General features: G+C 36.4%; 1 protein-coding gene across 2 annotated transcripts in view; it reads right to left on the bottom strand.

The window, feature by feature from the left end:
* The window catches only part of SPON1 (spondin 1), a 341,451-nt gene that overhangs the window by 307,219 nt on the left and 12,802 nt on the right, over window positions 1–21,430 (bottom strand). For both annotated transcript variants that reach the window (XR_007498919.1, XM_049781005.1), the window contains exon 2: window positions 8,401–8,507. Coding sequence is in view for 1 of the 2 variants with exons in the window: in XM_049781005.1 (XP_049636962.1) it covers window positions 8,401–8,507 (107 nt within the window). In the remaining variant the exon portion in view is untranslated. The remainder of the gene's footprint in view (window positions 1–8,400; window positions 8,508–21,430) is intronic.

Below are 21,430 nucleotides of genomic sequence, written 5' to 3'. Positions count from 1 at the left end.
CAATCTGTTCTCCACCCATATACTGTACATTCTAAAGATAGAACTCAGGCTAGAATTGGTGAATAATTATCTAGTTGGTACTTCTTAGGAAGAACAGCCTACAAATCTTGTTTTTACTGACATAATACCTCATGTGCCTACCACTGATTTTATAGCATTGTAAATAAACCATATTTAGAAACAGAGGAAATAATAAATATATGTGTTTATTAGTTTAGAGAGAGGAGGAGAAAGAGACTCTAGTTTGTCTTGAAATTTTATGCTTAAAATTAATAATATTAACACAGATATAGATGGTGGCAAAGAGTTATATAAGGAAGTGTTCACAGCAGTGTTTTTACAAGAAAGAAAGGAAAATTGTACCACCTATCTTTCCCAGTAGCAACAGAATAAATAACAAGTTACAATAATAGAATATCGTAAAATCATTGAACTACTATTGTGAAAATATTTGATTACATGGAAATATGTTCAAGTCATCTTGAACATATTTTATTTTATTCAAAATAAAATAACCCTATAGTATGATAGTTTCAATATGTATTAAAAATATATAAATGCATGTATATGTATATTTAAAATATGTAAAAACATGTCCAAATACTAATCATTATTTATAATATAATGTTTTTTTACTTTTTCTTTATCCTCTCCGAAGTTACCTATATTTTCTAGCATATAAAAAGTATGCTCTGTTGTGAGGAGTGACTTCAAGTGTGGGTCAAGAGTCTAGTTCCCAGATTCAGCACCTGTCTACTTTGAAGAAACAACTTTCTTTCCTGAGAAGCAGGGATCAGTGATGAGCACTGAGGAAGCTTTGAAGACCTGTTGTGCATGATAGGCACTCACATGGCATGTATATCTCTCTTCTTACAAATGTTTTTTTTTATGTTTATTTATTGGCCAGAGGTAGCCACACCCTGCAGTGCTCATGAGCTCTTTTTGTTTTTGTATTCAGGAAGTTCTGTGCTGCTAGTGGTGCCACATGCAAGGAATGCACCTTACTTCTAGTACTATCCAACACTACAAATGATTTTAGATGACAATAATTAAAATAAAGTACTTTGGTTTGGGGACCACACCCCACACCATACCCCACACACAACAACCACACTCCCAGTTCTCCACTCAAGTGTAATTCCTAAACAGTGCTTAGGAATTGTGCAGTTCCAAGGATAGGATTCAGGTCTCCTGAGAGGTCAGTCTACTGATCTCTGTCTCTCTGTCTCTCTCTCTCTCTCCAGTCCTAGATGACAATTAAATTTTTTTAATTTGAGTTTAGGTAGCATGGTGTCAATAGTGTTAAATATATGATGTTGATGTACAAAGTTACTGAAACTCTCCCCACTACTACCACCACTACCACCACTAAAGTGCCTATAATCTTTTCACTATTGTCCCTAAGTCACCTATAGTCAGATACTCATTGCGCATCCACCACTTTCCCCACTGCCTGGCAATTAGTCTTACTGCCTAAGCCCAAAGGTTTGTCATTGTTCAATACTATCTATTCCATAGTTTTGTCTTTATATATCTCTGTCTTTATCTTTATTACAGATAAGTGACATTATTTGGTGCTTATCTTTCCCCCTATGACTTATTTTGTTTGACTTGATTCTAGCAACATTACAGGAAACTGCATGCTTTAAATTTTTTGTGGTGTCACAGTATTTTTGATCATGTACATATACCAGAAATTTTTATTTATTCATTTGACATTGGATTTTTGGGGGCTTTTTTTGGGGGGGCACACCCAGAGGTGCTCAGGGATTACTCCTGGCAGGAGTATCTCTGTGCTCCAACATTATTCCTGGCAGGCTCAGGAATGTGATGCCAACGATTGGACCCAGGTAGGCCGCAAGCAAGGCAAATGCCTTACCTGCTGTGCTATCACCCTGGCCCATGTCATTGGATACTTTGGTGGTTTTTATATCCTAAAAATTATACTTAATACTACAATGAACATAGGTGTGCATGTATTTTTTCAAATTAATATTTTTAGCAATTTATATTTTTAGCAAAAGGAAACTAAATGATGAATAAAACATTGACATTGCTTTTAAAACATGCTCTTTTGATAATTTTTTTCAGGGTCACAGCTCCACAGAGACATTTTACACCAAATAGTTTCTAAAGGAAAAGAGTAAGCATAGCATAAGAGTAATCCCGTGGCTCTTTTACCCACTCATTTATTTAAGCAAACTCTAATGACCTGAATCTATGTACTTGTTTAAAGAAAGATGAGGTGTGGTTTTCAACCACTGGCCCATAAGTGTTAAAAAGCTGAAAATTAAAAGCAGAACATTAAACTAGGGTATACTTTAAAATATAGATTTGGGTAATGAGGAAATGATATTCACATGTCCCCTTATTTTTATTTCTTGTCCACTCTCAAGCCACACAAAAAGATCACTCATAAGTTATCTCTATAAAAGTCCTTTCCAGTCTCCCAAAGCAGTACCTAAACCCCATGGCCAGAAAAGTAACTGTTTTCTTATTTGTACTCATGAAGCAATTTAACATCTAACTTGCTGCAGAACAGTTCTGTCTATTCTAGTCTTTTACTCTGTGTCATGCTTTTGACAAAATGGCATTTTCCTCAGAGTGAACAGAAAGGAGCATATGATAACCTAAAAAATTACAAACCTAGGCTCCCTATAAGCACACTTATGATCTACCATTTTACATAGTTTTGGAGAGCTGGGAAGCTATAGTTCTTGACCTCCTGATACAGGGGCTATTATCTTTATTGTTCATCTCCATAAGCTCCCAGCCTAGTACATTTCCTCTCATTAGTTGGAATATATACTTTCATTCATTCATTCATTTTGGATGCTATTTGAGTGTCCATCATATGCCAAGCACAATTCTAGTTTTTAGAAATACAATAGTGAACAAAATAGATACGATGTGGTCAAATTATTGTAAGCAAATAAGCCTTACAAAAAAGAATAATTATAAGCTATAATAGCTACTTTGAAAGGAAAATATGAAATATTTGAATGAACAAATGAATTAAAGAAAGCATTAATATTTTATATTGTAATTGTGGTTTGGTACACTCTGTGGACAAAGATATAATATAAAGAGATTTCTCAGGATAGATTAAGAATCCTGTAAGGTAATCTAATTCCTATGTTCATGCTCCTGTGATGCATCTTAACATTGTATTAGTTTTCCAAGGTTCTAGCTTATGAATGGCTCATTCTAAACTTGTAGACAATTCAAAACCTGAGTGCATTGTATGGTTAGTTTGATTTGTTTCCATAAAGCCAAATCATCTATCTTATACTTGTGCAATTGGTTATTTGTTAATTTTTCATGTTTCTCCATTCTTGCTATGTATCTTATCTTGCAATATTTGTTCCTTCAATTTGATCTGTCTGGATTCTGGGATGCCCTGTTATGGGACATATTTTCCTTCCCATTAGTGGGTGTGGGTTCTATAATAAAATGTCTTTATTGAAAACATTGAAAAGAGATCTGGGTGGCAGTGTTTGTTTTGCTTTGTTTTGTTAATCAGGAGATGGGAGAGCAGAGAAATACAGCTTTGAAATACTCATCGACACCTTTAAAATATCTATACCCTCTGCATTTGTAATTACACTTCTGGGAATCTATTCTTCAAAATAACACCAAAAGAGAAAAAAAAAAGGGTTTTGTGTATGGAACATGTTTCATCCTATTATTTTTGTAATAGTGAACGGTAGCTTGAAGGACTCTAATATCTTGAAAGGAAAATGTAGCATAAGAGCATTTTCCTCTAAATTAAGAGAATTCCTAAACAAGGATTATAATAGCATTTTATTTTCAGAAAACACTGTCCAAAGTTCTCTAGCTTCTCACATGGCTCAGAAACCATTAGATAGCAATTAATATTTATTGTTCATGAAATAACATGATAATGAATATAAAAATGATAACAAAATAAAATGATAATAAAAATAGTTTAGAAGCAGGTGAAGAAGAATATTGGATAAATAGTTCCTAAAAGAAACTGACTTGTGTGGTTATTGAGAGAATATTTTCAGACCAACATCTCTTTATAATTAGGCTATCTGTTTTTGATCAGTAGCTGATGACATAAGCTAGTTAATGGCTACAGGACTAAAATTAGAAATAAAATAAAGAAATGGTATTAGAAATTAACCATTCAAATATAAATATTTGAAGCCTAATTTGAAGCACTAGGGAAACAGCAGCACACAAGACTGATAAAAAAATCTTTATCTTGAGAAGCTTATAATTTAGTGGAAGCCCACCCCCACTCAAATCAATAAGTAAAAAAGGTGATACATCAGGTAGGTAGCAATAAAGTCAATGAGAAAAAAATGGAAAAGAGGGAAAAGGAGTCCAATGAAGGGTGAAGGGTGTGAGGTTTCAAATAGGTTGAGAAGAACAGGCCTTCCTAACAGGGAGTTAGCTCTGAGCAGAAGAGGTAGAGAATGAGTTGGCAGATGGAGGGGCCCAGAGCATTCCTGGGAGCAATTTGCTTTCAGCAGCAACATGATTGGAAAGGACTGGCTGTTTCCTTGGGAAAGGCAGTGCATACAGCTCTGCATTCTTTGCCACTTTCAATTCCCACGAGTACATGCAGTTCGCTCATCAAAGAGTCGAGTGTCTTCTGACAGATACCCTCATCTGTGCCAAAGTTGGATCCACTGTGGAACAGAGAAGGTTCTGCTTCCTCCCACCCCCGCCCTCTAGCCCCTTCTTGGTTCTGTCATCCTAACTTCCTTCTCTACCTCTCAAACAGCCTCTAAAAGGACTCTGACGTTTGTTCTCCTTGTGTTTTTACTCACTGAGTCTGGTTTCTCTAGGTAAGGGTTCACTTTAGAAGCTGAATCCCACTCAGCTTCCCTATTTATTTTTATTTATTTAGGTTTTGATACTCAGGGGTTACTCCTGGCTATTCACTCCGAAATCGCTCCTGACTTGGGGGACCATATGGGACGCCGGGGATCGAACAGCGGTCTGTCCTAGGCTAATGCACGCAAGGCAGATAGATGCCTTACCTCTTGTGACACTGCTCCGGCCCCACCAGCCAGAGTCTGGTTTTGAGTCTCTGAGAATTTCATAGCTGCTGTAAAGACCTCAGAGGTGTCCAGTGAGAATTTTAAACAAAGAAGTTTATCTAAATATTTGTCAATCACTATATAGTTGTCTTTATTGGTTGCTGTTGTTATTGTTGTTGTTGTTGTTGTTGTTATTGTTTGGGTCACATCCAGCAGTGTTCACTCCTGACTCTGCACTCAGAAATTACTTCTGGCAGGTTCGGAGGATCATATGGGACGCGAGGGATCGAACCCAGCTCAGTTGCGAGCAAGACAAACTCCCTACCGGCTGTACTATCACTCTAGCCCCTATATTTGTCTTCTTTTACATTGCTGTGGCAACTGCAGTTTGTAAGCATCTGCTCCTGTTCCAATGGGCGACTTGCTGACTTTCTGCTCTGCCTTTTGGCAACAGAGCTGATTTAAGGCATCATGACAAACGAAGATGCCAGAAGCCACAGGCAGGCAGGACTGCTCTGTGTTTCTCATCACTGCTGAGCTCCATGCCTGGCAAGCAAGAGATACCCAAGAATGCTTCAAAGATGATTTGTGCCGAGAGAAAAGACTTTTTTAATGCTGGAAGGAGAGGAATAAAGGCACACAGCTGAAGTCAAAGAGGTAAGGTGAAGATAAGTGCTTGAATTCCTCATCCCTACCTCTAAGATTTTGGAAGCATACTTGGAGTTTGTGTTGAACACACAGGGCCAGGTAAGGGTGGAGAGATGAGAAAAATCAATGGCACAGGTATTTGCTGACCATTGTCCTCCCCACCACACACTCACTCACACACACACACACACACACACACACACACACACACACACACACGTTGGGTTGCTTTAGAAAATTTGGAGACTTAGTTTCATCATCTGCTAACGGAAATAACCATAATGACTCCACTGGGCTATTGTGTCCAACCCAACACGAATTAAAAACTGACTTCACAATTAAAAAAATCCAGCAAGTTCTTCTGAACAGGGACAGTTGTCCTTATCTTTGTCTTTCCCACAAAGCCCAAGTCTTACTCACAAATCTTTGTTAGGGATTGCACATTAGCAACTAAAATGGACTGTGCCTCAAGACACCAGCCCACCGGGAACTTCATTGAATATTTAAGTGCTCACTGGCTACATACAGCCCACACTTTCTGGAGAGAAAAAAAAAAAGTGTTTCCCTGTCCTCTTTCTCCATATAAAAAAGACACATATTTTGTGACCATGAAGATAAGATGGTTACTAGGAGGTCATGAGTACGCCATCTTCAAACTTGCTGACTTGCTACCAATAAAGCTCTTAACTTAATCTGTCATTGTTTCTCACTCAATTGGCTTTGAAGTGGCAATAGAACCAGACATTTATGATTACAATGTTACATGATTAACTAGAATAATCCATATAATATCTATGACACTGAGACTATCATCTTGAGGGAAAAAATACCACAATAAATCATCATTTTTTTTCATTTATCATACACATACTGAGAAGTAGTGGGCACCAGCATAGTCCAGGGGTACAGAACCAGGTCACCTGGATTTCCTTATTTAAAGTTGATATCCCTAAAATATATGTTTACCTTCTTGTAAACCAATGTTACATTAATAGTAAAAGATAATAGTAATGTTTTAAAGAGAAGTGGTTTTTAAGAAAGTTAATTGCCCCATGCCACAATTTTTCATGAGTGAAAAATAGGAAAACAATCCATATTGCTCTAAAAATTGCTCCCAGAATTTTTTACTGCTTCTACTACTCAGATATCTAGCTCTTTCAACTACCTGATTTGGATATGTCATCAGTACCATAAGATAAGTTATCACAATTCAACAGGTAAATTATCATAACCCAGGGAGATATATATCAAATGGCTTAATGCATGTGTTAGTCTTCCTTTCCTTATGATGACAGCCTTAAAATGTACTGTCTAAAAATATCTATGAAAGGTTCATGCTCGGTACCATCCAAAAATGATTGAGTTTCTGAGATCACCTTATAGAATAATCTGCTCTTAATACTTACTGGTCATTTAATCATGCTATTTAATTTCTCTAGTTTCAATTTCCTGGTTTATAAAATTAAGATAGTTCCTATCTGCTTGATTATTTTGGAAATTAAACTAAGATAAGGTAAAGTAATTAAATTGCCAAGACAAACTAAGATAAGGTGAAGCATTTAGTCTAGTGTCTGCAAAATGCTAAGTACCCATGAAATATTGTTATTGGGTAACTCCTTCAGATTCATACAAAGAAAAATCTGACATCTAACTACCCAGAGGGATATTACAATGAATGTGGAAGTAATCGGCAAAAATCAAAATCTTAAACAATATACATTTAATCACAGAATTAAAATGTACAACCTAGTCATAAAGTTACGATGTACCTTTGGCTAGGTAGAGTATTTGAGGTTGGATCTTCTGTGGAGCCCACAAATTATAGCTGAGCTCTCAATGTTAGTATTATTTTTTACTTCTTTTTCTTCTGCTTCTGAGTTAGCAAATGCCAGATTAAAAAACACACACATTTCAGAACAATGAAATTTGAAAATGAAAAATGATTACAGCAAATTTGGCCAGGCCTCCTTCCAGGATCTCCCCAATCCTCCTGGGACATGTTCTGACAACTTGCCCTACCTCCTTCTATACCTTTGGGAGTGGGAAATAAAGAGTGGGGGTGATGTTTCCTCCACTTCCCTAGAAGAATATTCCATTTTGAAATATGACTCATTGTCAGGGATCTGCCTCTGAGACTCACTTTCTTCTCCTGACCCACTTTCGTCTTGCTGTGCCCTTTTGTACAAAGTCAAATGCAGCCTCCCTTGGTGGAGCTTGCTCTACTAGGACTGACATTTAAAGACCATTACCACCTCTTAAACTCGGCCCTGTTCATTTAGCCAAGCAAAGCATGTTTAATTCTTTTAATCTTTCCTCATAAATCAATCTCTTCATTCTTTAATAGTTCTCCTGTGCTTTGAACTCCTGCCTGTCAGGCCATTTTAAGCTCCTGTTCCCTTTACGCTTGAGAATAGACAATCACAAAATGACTGCACAGGAGAAATAGCTGAAAAAGTCCTCTGCATCTATGCTTGGCTGCCCAGAGACACCATGAGCCCAGAGAACTTAAACATTGTGGCTTGCTAGGTGATGAGATCCCTGCTGGCCAACACTGAAGATTTAATGATAGGCATGAGGTATATGTGGCCACTTTCATCATGGCCCTTACAAATGGACCTGGCCCTTGTTATCTATGGTCAAGGAAACTGCCAGAGGAGCCACCTCAGATATTTGTATCTCTCTTTATTCAGGTTCTGTTTTTCACTTCTACTACGGGACATGCCCAGACAGTTCTTACCTGGAAGGTCCCAGCATGGTCTTCTTCTTTGTCACCCTCTCTGTTCTCCTTGAGGGCAATTAATGTGAACCCCCTGAAATAGGATGGAGTGGCAGCTGACAAGGTCACTGTAGAAAGACAAGAAAGCAGATTATAAGTGTAGGAATATTTGTCAGAAAGATAGATGGGACTTCTCTATTATGTCTCAGATTATGATTGGAAGGTCTGCAGACAGGGAAAAGGTGTGTAAAGTGAAACTGTAAGCTTTCTCCTCTCTTCCTCACTCTCTTCTATTTCAAATCCTGTTATGTATCCAAACTGCAATCTCATTTGGGAATTCTCAAACCAAGCAAAACTATGGTGAGAATTCTCTCAGTAACCACAGTTTGATAAAGATAGTCCCTGGTCAGAAATTCAACTTGACAGTTATCTCATGTTATACTTGTGTGAGTTTGACTTAAGAGAAATCTAGCTGCTCACAACACAAAGTCCAACAGGAAAAATAACCTTTAAATCACAGCATGCTATACATTCTCCAAAAGATTTCTTTTCTTGACAACATTTAGATAGACCACACTGCCAACCTTTCTTGCAGTTATATCTGTTAGCCTGCACAGACATGATATATGCCACTTCCAGCATGATTCATATAAACTCTGTATATATAATCCTCCATACTTCCTTTCTCGCCTCTGTCTTCTAAAATCAGGAGTTCAGTAGAGGATGATGGTGTCCCAGTAGGAAAGTGGAACCACAAGATAGAAAGAATCTGGGTTTCTGAATGATCATTCATCAAATCACTTACTGACCAGAAACATCCATGCCATACTTTGTGCAAACAAAGACTAACAGACATTGGGAAGGACCGAGTTGTTTATTACTACAGTTTAAGATCGAATCCACATTAGAATCTCTCCTTACATCTAAACAAAAAATTCTATTTTTGTTGAAATCCAGATGCAGGATCTTCTCAGCTATAATAATCATCTCCCTCTGTCAATTACTGTGAGAGAGAGAAAGAGAGAGAGAGAGAGATAGAGGGAGAGAGAGAAAGGGGGAAAGGGAGGGAGGGAGAAAGGGAGAGATGGAAAGAAGTTGGGAGAAAGGAGAGAGAATTGGCTTTGATTTTCTTTGTTTTTCTAATCCCTAATAGAGTCTGACACCTAATAGAAGCTCAAGTTCTTGAAATTTATATAAACTAATTTAAATTACCTTCTTGCCCACATTGATTAAAGTGCTAAGGTTTTGATCTTCAAACATGGAATTTAGACCATTGAAACCACAAACTTTTCCAAGAATTTTTCCATTACAGACTTCAAATTTTATATATGGGAAATAAGGAGACAGAGAGACCAACACATATCCAAAGAAGATAGACCACCCAAAGGCTAATTTAAGACCAGAAAGAAACCTACCCCAGTTTAACATTCCATCCATGATTTCACATGCTGAATATATTCATCATTGTATGGATATTCTATAATTGTTGACAAATTTTATAATTTTAAAAGCCAATTTAATACACAAGACTTACGTAATAGTGATAACCAATTATGAGACTCATTTAGTCTTGAAAATTCCTCAAATAACTTAATTCTATTTTAAAAATGAAGAAACCAGTAACTTTAGAAACTAAAATTAGTATCTTATGTAATGTGTCAATAGTCCATAAGTCAATGATACAACGACATCCATAAGAACAACTTTAAGGCCCCCAAATTACAAAGCAAGTGCTTTGATAGCTGGCTCATCCCTTCAAAGTAAAGGAGAGTTCTGGAATTTTTGTTTGGTTTATTTTTTTGTTGATATGAGATTTAGATCAGTTTCAAGTTTGTTTTAAACTTTCAATATAACTTTTCCATCTCTTCTTTATTAATATATATTTTTTTAGGCACGAGGATTACAAACATGTTTGTAGTTGGATTTCAGTTATAAAAAAAAAGTATACCCCCCTTATCAGCGCAACCTTCCCACTACCAATGCCCCCCATATCTCCTCCCCCAATTCCTATCTGTCTTCAAGACAGACATTCTATTTTTCTCACTACCATTATCATGATAACTGTTGGTGTAGTTATTTCTCTAACTGCACTCACCAATCTTTGTGATAAGCTTCATATCATAGTCTGGTCCTTTCAAACCTTACCTCTATTGTCACTGGGTATTATTACAATGATGTCTTTTCTTTTTCTTAAATCCCATAGATGAGTGAGACTATTCTATGTCTATCTCTCTCACTCTGACTCATTTCACTCAGCATAATAGTTTCCATGTGCACCTATGTATAGGAAAATTTCATGACTTCATTTTTCCTGATGGCTGCACAGTATTTTATTGTGTATAGGTACCACAGTTTCATAGCCACTTATCTGCTGTTGGGCATCTAGGTTGTTTCCAGATTCTGGCTACTGTAAATAAAGCTGCAATGAACATAGGCAGAGGGAATTTTTGTATTGTGTTTTTGTGTTCCTAGTATATATCCCTAGGAGTGGTATTGCCGGACCATAATGAGAGGTCAATTTCCAGTTTTTTGAGGAATCTTCATATTGTTTTCCATAAAGGCTTGACTAGATGGCATTCCCACCAGCAGTGAATGGGAGTTTCTTTCTCTCTATGTCCCCGCCAGCACTGATTGTGCTTGTGCTTTGTGATGTGTGCCAGTCTCTGTGGAATGAGATGGTACCTAGCTGTTGTTTTGATTTGCATATCTCTGATGATTAGTGATGTGGAGCATTTTTTCATCTCTTATTGTCAAAACTTTTATACTACTATCTTAGGGTCTCTCCTATCTCTCCCTCTTTGCATTCTTAGTTCACAGTTCTGCTGGCAATGTCTCAGGGTTTATTTCCATTAGGAATTTTCTGTTCTCTTGTTTTACTTCTTAAGATTCATATATGGGAAAATTCATCTTCCATTTCTTTTCCCTTCTGACTCACTTAATTTCGCATGATATCCTCCAATTCCACAGGTTCCTGAGTATTTAAGGATTTCATCTTTTTTCACAGCTCAGTAGTATATTCAATGTGTATATATGCTACAATTTCATTGTTGACTCATTTATTCTTGGGTACTTGGGCTGTTTCCAGATCTTGGCTATTATGAATGAACACAGGTGTACATATATCTTTTTGTATTGATGTTCTCAGGGGTAAGTGCCAAGAGGAGAATCACCGGGTCATATAGAAATTCTTTTTTTAGATTTTTTAAGAGTTTTCACGCATTTCTATAATGGTTCAAACAGACAATAGTCCCATCAACAGTGAATAAAGATTCCCTTTTTACTACATCCCTATCAAAATAAAAAGTTTAATACTTTATAAACCATATTAGTAAGTTGTTTTCACTGGTATGTGATATTGTCATTTTATTGTTTTTTTGATTTTGGTTTTCCCGATAATCAGTGATGATAAATGTTTTTTTCATATGCCTGTTAGACATGATGTACCTTATTTAAGAAAGTATCTTATAATGGTAGATGGTATCTTATAATGGTAGAAATGAATACTCTGGAAAAGAATTGGGTGCTGACAGATGGTAAAGTAATATATTTATACTCTTTCAATATACCCTTTCAATTATATCCTTTCAATAATAATACTGAAAACTACAATGTCTAAAACAAAAAAGGAAAGAAAAAGAGAGAGTGAGATAGAAGGAATGTCTGTCAGAGGCAGGCAGGAGAGAGGACAGGGGAGAGGATGAATGAAAATCATTGGTGGTGGGAAATGTGCGCTGGTGAATTGTATGTCTGAAACTCAATCATGATGACTTTGTAACTGTGGACCTTACGGTGAATCAATTAAAATTTTATTTAAAAAAATAAAAAGTAAGTGTCTAGATCCTCTCTTAATATTTAGATGGGGTTGGATTTTTTTGTTGAGTTATGCCAACATTATATTAATCTTAGAAATTAATCCTTCATCTAATTTATAATGTGTGATTTATTTTACCAGTCAGTGAGGTTTCTTTTTATTTTGTCATCATTTCTTTGACTTTTCAGAAGCTTTAGAATCTGACATAATCCCGTTTGCTTATTTTTGCTTTTGTCTTCACTGTCAGTGGGATTGCATTGTTGAAGACTCCTCTGGGGACAATATATATAGTGGAGAATTCGGCTTCTGTGTCCTCATTGTATTTAATAGATACGTTCCTGATATCAAGGTTTATAATCCATTTCAGAATTCACCTTGTGTATGTTAACTTATTATTTCCACAATTTTTCTTTGGCGAAGTCTTTAAGATTTTCTATATACATCTGAATTAGTGATAGCTTGATTTCTTCTTTATCCATTTGAACCTCTTTAATTTCTCACTTGTTTTATAGCTGTGTTTATAGCTGTTTTTAACTGTGGTTAAAATGTCCAATGCTGTGTTAAATAATAGCAGAGTACATGGGCATCCTTGTGTCTGCTCTTAGAGAAAAGGCTTTCAGTCCCTCTCTCCCCATTAAGGATGATGTTGGCTGTGGATTTGCTGAATATGACCTTTACTATATTGAGACCAATTCCCATTTTGGTGATGGCTTTTTAAAAATCATAAATGGGTGTAGAATCTCGGCAAAGTCGTTTTCAGCAATTATAGAGATGATCATATGGGTTTATTCTCTCATATGGGAACATTCTGTTTTGCTACTGATGGCTCTAGTAGTTTAGTTAGAAAGAAAAGGGAAAGGATGAAATGGAAATAAAGTCAAGTAAGAAAAGTGTGGAACTCAGTAGAAAAAAAAAAAGCAGAATAAGGTGGCAATGATGTTAGGATAAGGTCTGAAATCTCTAAGGGACAGAGAGCCCTAGAGTAGTCCAAGGATCTCAAAGGTGGAGAGTTCTGAAAGGTGTTATGCACAAATCAGTAGGAATGGAAGCAAGAACAAAGAAGCAGACAGCTTTTTAACTAAAAACTACTCAAATTTCCTCAACTTCCTTTTTTTTCCTGCTTTAATATGCCTCTAACACTGGTGTCCTTTCACTTCTAGAATCAGTGCCTTTGGTTCCTTAATGCAGAAGTGTCCTCCAGTGCCTGGAGTCTGCTCTGATGAATATGAAAAGCCCAGAGCTCTTGTATCAGCTGAGGACAACTCTGAGGAGTACCTATCCCTTCACAATAGCTCCAGGATTAGTTTGGATGAAACTGAAATAGCCCTAAGGGTGGCAGACTAGCAAGGGTTTCTTCCTCCCCAGTCTGTCTGGCCTCCTACATCCCCTACCATGTTCCTCTTGAGAGCCTTTCACTCATTTTCACTCACAGCCTGAAGGTTTGTGTTACTGGTTAAATTGTGTCCTCCAGCAATATATACTGCAATTCTATCACTGCCCTTGCAACTAGGAATGTAATCTTATTTGTAAATAGGTCTTTGCAGATGCAGTTAGTTAAGATGAGATGGAGAAAGTACAGGGTTAAGGTAACTCCTAACTCCACTAGTTTGGTAAACTTAAGAGAAGAGACATGAAAACATCAGTGGTAAAGAACTCCAGGTACTGAAAGAGATGGGAGAGGACAGTGATGTGTCTAAAAGCTCCCAATGACAGAATGGTTCCAGAAATTGGGAGACTATGAGAGGGTAATGAGGATGAAAGAGAAGAAAAAGCCTCTCCTCAGAACTGCCAAAAGGAACCCCCAGTTCCTTTCAGTCTCCAGAATAGAAAGAGAAATACATTTCTATTATTTTGCTCCTCTGTTTTGTGGTATTATTTCTTCTGTCAGGCCTAGAAAACAAATGCTGCTGCTGGGGAATCAAACCAAGACTTGATCCCTGCTGCACAGATGCTTCCTTCAGACTCCAACTGAAAGGCCTCAATCACCAACTTCATTCTCACTCCTTGCTACTGGACATTGCCATCCCAGAATTCCCTTGCTGGCAGTTTCCTAAAATGCCATGTCATTTCATTATAGTTGATTTTGTTCTTCTTTTATGTTTCTGTTTGTTTGTATGTATGCTAGTTAAATGCATAAATGTTCTACTTGCTCTTTTTCTGGTAAACTTGTTCAGAAATGAGTTAACTTTTCATATTTTTCTGATCTTTCCAACAAGCCTTGGGTTGTGCTTTTTTTTGGATCCAGTTAAGATGAGAAATACCCACATAAAAGTGAGGAGATAAAAGTCAGGATACCAGGAGTGCATGTCTTGCATGCACAAGGCTCTGAGTTCAATTCCTGGCACAGTGAGGGCCCCTAAATAAGACCAGATATCACCCTGTAAGTCCCCAAGTATTGCTAAGGTGTCTCTTGTGGCCACCAGCCTGGCTAGACCACAGCAACAACTTATCAATGGGTTCAGCATTGACTTGCTCATTCAACTTGGATGACTGAATATTGCTGGGAGTGGCCTCTGGACCCACTGAGCATTGCAGAGACAATGAACTTAATAACAGCAATTACCTCAAAGTATGCTAATGCACAGAGTATAAATAATTAATACCTGTAAAGTTCTTTAAAACCAAGCTTGTTACATAATAGACATTTAATAAATATTAGCTCTTCTTGCCAACAGTGAGAAATGACCACCTTACATTTTATTGTGTGCAGTGATATTTGCCCATTTGTATGTCTTTCAAAGGCAATACTCATACTTGGGTTCAGCAGCGATGAGCACAGAGTTGATATGCAATTATACTTACTAATAATTTTCATGGATGAGTTGCTGTATTATAAAAATCAAATTTCTTCTCAGATTGATTCAAAGATTTAGTGTGATATAAATCCCAACATATTTTTGTGATATTGATAAGTTGCTTCTAAAATTTATATGAAAATCCAAAGGACCAGGAATATACAAGGCAACTTGAAAAAAAAGTGCAGAGTTGCAGGCTTTTTAGTACCAGTTATTAAGATTTATGCAACTATAGAAATTAGGCCAGAGTGCTATATAACAAGTAAAGAAAAATAGACAATTGAAGGAGTTTGGGTTTCAGTGAAAGTTATACAAATATATGAACACTTGATCTAAAATAAAGGATTACTGCATAAAATTGGAGGAAAGGTATATTCTTTAAGTTGCTCTAGTTTAGAACTATGTAATTATATTAAAAAAAAAGCTGACTGTGGATCTTCATTTTACAACATATACAACAAAAATTACAGGCCTAAACATAAAATTTGAAGCATAGAATAATGAGTGAATGAAACAGAGCCGGAGCAATAGCACAGCAGTAGGGCATTTGCCTTGGACATAGCTGACTCAGGACAGACGTGGGTTCAATCCTTGGCATCACATATGAGCCCCCAAGCCAGGAGCAATTTCTGAGCACGTAGTCAGGAGTAATTCCTGAGCATCACTGGGTTTAACCCAAAAACCAAAAAAAAAAAAAAAAAAAAAGGGAATGATCTTAGAATAAGTGATAGCTTTGAAAAAGTAAAAGTAAAAATAATAAGGGAAGTGACAAAAAGGGAAGACACATAAACGGGATGGTGCCAAAATTTTTCTTTTCAACATATACTTTTAAGAACAAGTCAGTCACATTGTGGATGATATATAATGTCCATTAACCTTTAATTACCTCTTTTTTTAATCCAAAATATGTGAAGAACTTTTTCATATTACTAAGAAGACAGTATGATGAAAACATGCAAAATGTATGAAATAGTACTTCATAAGCAGATGACCAAACATGTAGAAACATAAAATTAGCCAGTAGGGAAATAAAAACAAAATTTTCTATAAACTACTATTGCATTTCAGCCAGATTGACTAAACATAAGAGGATCAACAATGTAAAATGTGTTACTAACTAGTATTCTCACACAGTTGACAAAGTAAAAATGACTGATTTTCCATAGAAAACTTTCTGGCAATATTTATTGAAGAGAAGTGTTCACATGCTCTATGTCATGTTACTCCTAAATCAACAGAAATGAAGGCATGCATACACCTATAAGCATCTCTAAGAATGTTCATAATGTTGTTTGTAAATAATACCAAATGAGGAGCATATAGATGTCCATCAGCATAAGAATGGATCTATAAATTGTGGCACATTCACATAATTAAATGCCTTACATAATGAGCAAATTATTGGTACATATAATAGCAGAAACAAATCTTGGGAACATTTGTTTACTCAAGATATAAATGAAAATACAAAAGGTCTGATTAGTAAATGTAGTATATATTTATGTAAAGCTCAAAGTCAGAGAAATTCTTCTCTGATGTCAGAAGTCAAGCCAGAGGTTCCAAGTGAAGGAAAGGGGGACCAGTGGTGATTTGAAAGAAAGAGGATGATTCTGAAGGCTGGTCCTGTTTGACTTCTTGGTCAAGGTGCTGGTTATTTGCAAATATTCAACAGGAGATAAGTAATGATTTATAAACATCTTTGCTCATAGTTATATCTGTTTGAAAAATATTAAAATTCATTTCTGATATTCATCTTTTTGCTCATTGATACAGAAAGCTAAAGTTTTACAATAAATTACTGAAATGACACTTCATAAAATTTGGAAGCTGAACTTAGCATGCCATTTCCATCTGTAATTATCACTGGTGCTGATGGTATTATAAGGTATAATTTGAAGTAAGAGAGAAGACCTTTTGCCTTTAGAGAACCCATTATATGATTCTCCTGAAAGGAACAAATGTGAAGCACATTCTGAGTTACAGTAATGACAAAATATGAGCGCTTGGCAATAAATAATAGAATCTTCTCTCTAATGACCCCTCTCAAGTGCCTCCCAAGAGATATCATTAAGAGACCCAAGAAAATCAGTCAAGTTGCTTATGATGGTTTTTTTTATTCAATTGAAACCTATCCTATGAGCACATACAGGGAATTGATAAAGTGCAAAGACTTTGGATTTGAGTCCCAAAGCTACCATTTATTAATTATGTGACCTTTAGCAAGTTACTTACCCTCTCTGTTTCCTCATTTATTAAAAAAGATGAATGATTTCACCTTTCTCATAAGAACATAGAGTAAATTAAGAAAACACTTATAATAGTTCCTGACACATAAGAAAATTAGAAAGCTTAAAGGATGTCATGGTGGTATCATTTTTGTCTGATAACCAGTTGATAATATTTGAAGAAGGTGCCATGAAAACCCTAATCTGGACAACGAAGGTCAGCAGATTAGCCAACAATGAGCTTCAAAGAATTGGTGGTCAGATAAAAATGATTAGATCTCTAGAAAGGAAACAACAAAACCTCCAAACTTTAGTCAGAGACAGGGATCACTGGGAAGATAGAAATAGAGATTATTGTCTTTGGGGATGATCTTCTCAGGGTCAGGTTACAAAGAGATGAGTGTAATATAATGGCTTATTCTTCTTGCAGTATCTCATACCTAAGATAACTGAAATCCTCACAAATGACCACTATACCCACATCCTATATTGTTCAATACCATGTTCCTTTTCTTTACTACTTCAGTCATTTCAATTATGCATGATGAATCATTTGTTACTCCTAATAACCCATGAATTCCCTAAGACAGGGGTGGCAAACAGGATTTTTACCCTCACTCAAAATGACAAAATGCAACATGTGTTTAATATATTATTGTTAGAATTATATACTTTTGTGTGAGTGTTTGTCTGTTTTGGCAGGTCACTGCGTGGTGTGGCTCTCTGACTCTCACAGTTTAAAATTTTGGCTCTTTGTGTCACACTTGTTTGCCACCCCTGCCCTAAGAGAAGAGCTAGAGTCTGCTTTGAACTGCTCTGAAGTTTAGCAACTAACACGGAAGTTTCCAAACTTACCTGTTCTACTTTATAGGAACAAAATTACCCAATCCTACCTTCCCCTGAAAATATACATTTTTTAAGCCAGCAAAGAGTATGTGTCTCCCCACAATTGCTTATAAGTCTACTATAACCACTTCCCTCCCATGAATCTTTCCAGTGCCCCTAGAGAGACAATTTTGCCTGCTTTGGAAAACACTGATCTAGCATATCTCTTACTAAATATTAAATGTTCACCAAAACTTGTGAATGAATAACTGTGGATTCACTTCTCAATGCATAGTCTGTTTTTCCAGCTCTGGTTCTTCCACAAAAGGGTTGCTATGCATATAGTAAGTAAATCTCCCTCATCCTTTTGTTTGTCTATAGAAGCTCAGCTGTGTGCTCCTACCCACATAGAACAAAGATAGAGGGACTGGAAAGGTGGTGCAGCGGTAGGGCATTTGACTTGCAAGCAGCTGACCTAGCAAATGGCATCCCACATGGTCCCCAAGCCAGGAGCGATTTCTGAGCACATAGCTAGGAGTAACCCCTGAGCGTCACTGGGTGTAACCCAAAAACTAAAAAAAAAAAAAAAAAAAAAAAAAAGAGCAAAGATAGAAACTGTCCTCTAAGAACACAGACATCTAATCTGAGAACCAAAAGACATATCAAGAGATATTTTAACACCATCTGTTAGGGTGTTATGGAGGTATGAATAAAGTGACCCCAGAGAAGAAACATTCATGTTCAGTGGGGGAAATGTGAGGAGTCTTCAAAGAGCAAGTGGCATTTGAGCTGCAAGTTGTATAAGGAACAGAGATTTCTTGGACAAGAGTAAAACAGAGCCTTTCAGGGAAAGGGAGAAGCTTGTGGGTCATTCTTGTCTTAAAAACAAGCAAAAAAATCATACAAAAATTTTTATATTTTAAGAATTGCAAGGAAAGATATGATGAGAGGTTAGGAGAGGAGGACAAGCATTCAAACATCAAAAGTCAAAAGTTTTCAAACCCTTCCTAAGAAATGCAGTTTCCATCCTGGGGAAAATGATCAAAAATGGAAGGGGTCAAATGAGGGATATCACACTTATACTTATGTTTTAGGAACTTTATCAAATTACAGTTTTTTTCCTAAAACCCATGTCAGTGCCTAAGGACTGCCTTGTGGATATGTTTTACTCTAGAGCCTCGCCTCAAATTCTCATCCAAGGTTTAGTTCTCTCCTTGTTTATGATAACTTCAATGCCATCTAATTCCCCAATAAATTTCTGAGTTCTTTAAATGTTGGTGTGTCAACCATCTGGCATAAATTCTGATGAACTGTTACCCAATTCCTCTGCTATGTTTGTTTCTGTCATTCCTCCCCCTTCCCACCATTCCATTATTACAACACAACAAGAAGGAAAAAAGAAAATAATAAAAAAAAAAGATATGGTACATTTATTTAAAAAAAGAAAGAAAAGTAATTGTTACAATACTGTCAGAAAATGACCAAGATGGGTTGCAGATAGAAAGGGGGTGGGCAAAAGTTAAGGAAGACAAGAATGTCAGACAGGGCTCGGTTATGCTGTTCCTTTGGATGATCTTCTTTAGTCTGTTCCAGTATTCTCAGACAAAGATGAAAGATGTCCCATTCCACTTCAAAGATGACACAAATTTAAATTTGTATTTAAATCCCCCTGTGTTTATTATGAGTAATCCTGGTCAAATGGTTTACTTTCTTATTGTCTTAGATTTCTCTCAACTATAAAATGACAGTAATGTGAGCGGGGTGATTACGCATTAGGAAGGGCATTTGACTTGCAAGCAGTGGACCTGGGTCTGATCCCTGGCATCCCATTTGTTTCCCCAAGCCAGCCAGGAGTGATTTTTTAAGTGCAAGGCCAGGAGTAACCCCTGAGCTCTGCCGGGTGTGGCCCCCAAACAAACAGAAATGACAGTAATGTACTTATCACTAGCTGTTCTTTTGACAACTAATTAATATTTAATAGTATGTTTATACTTATTAAATAAATAAATTAAATTAAAATAAATAAATATCCTCTATAAAAACAGAGATCATAATAATCTCATGGATTTGCCATAGTAATTTTTTTTAAATAATACAGATCAGGACTAGGCAATAGTACAGCAAGTAGGGCTCAAACACATTAATTGCTCAAGAAAGTTCACACTTTTCTTCGTATACTAATTCATGTGGTATCTGAAAGTCAAACATGGTTCTTGTTTGTTGAATGGAACAATATGTAGACAGGAAGACAAATGATTAGCAAGGATGGTCTTGATAAACTGAAGAGCTGTCAGCTGAGAGAATGTAGTTGGGTATATGGCAGGCAGGAAGATTTAAAGAGACATAAGCTATGCAGGACCTACTCATGTTTCCTTTCTCTGACCACATGATCTTTAGGTCTGATAACCATTTCTCAAAGATAACATAGCAAAAGTGACTATGATTCAAATCCAGTTAATCTCTTAACATATGCCCCTCATATAAATGAGGTCCAAACCAAGTTGGTCCAATCATAATCCTTCCCTACGATTTTTCAATTTGATGTTAGAGAAAAGATAGCTTCTTTTCTATTACATAATTAACCAAAACCTTTTTATCAAATGTTTTTGGCAGATATCTCTTAGCCATTTGGAAAAGTTACCTATAATAATAAAAGTAGAGAAATGGTGCCAAGGAGGTAACTCAATAGGCTTTGCATACAGAAAACTCATGTTAAACCCATGGCACTACATCATTTTACAAGCACCAATCTAGAAGAAGCCCCTGAGCACTGACAGGGACTATCAAAAGGATGAAAGGAATGAGACAAAGAAGGTAAAATAGAAGAATGGATAAGAAGAGAGAGAGAAGAGAGACTCCATTTCAGTCCCTAAAATCCATTTATATCCATTCTTGGATTTTCCACATATAGTACTAAATTCTATTTTTACTTAATTGGTTTGACTGTGTTATCTTTCCTGGCAGTGGAAAGAATTTCATTTAATTTTGAAGCACAGGTAAAAAATATTCTGTCTAGACCAAAAGATTCATTAGAGGTTAAAGAAACAGTACTCATGATTAATCTAAGGTAGCTGACAAGCAGAGTAGTCATTTGGTATTTATTTAATTGAGATGACAGCTCATTGGTTGAATTAAAAATCTATTTAACTAGATCCTCTATGTAGGGAAAGACTCTAGGGATATCAAAAGGCTCTTTTTGGAGCCCTGGTCTGCTCAACATTCTGTTCAGCTTACTTGATAAAGACTTATAAAGCCTACTTATCAAAATGTGGATCACTCAAAAGTGGATTATGTAGATAAACCACTCAGTGACAGAATCCAGACTCATGAATGGTTGACAGCAATAGGATGAACCTACTCAAAGTGGATTAAATCTAATGGCAAATTATGTCAAA

Source organism: Suncus etruscus, chromosome 9 (assembly GCF_024139225.1).
Source record: "Suncus etruscus isolate mSunEtr1 chromosome 9, mSunEtr1.pri.cur, whole genome shotgun sequence".
In the NCBI taxonomy this organism is placed as follows: Eukaryota; Metazoa; Chordata; class Mammalia; order Eulipotyphla; family Soricidae; genus Suncus; species Suncus etruscus.
This window is presented reverse-complemented; position numbering and strand designations above follow the sequence as displayed.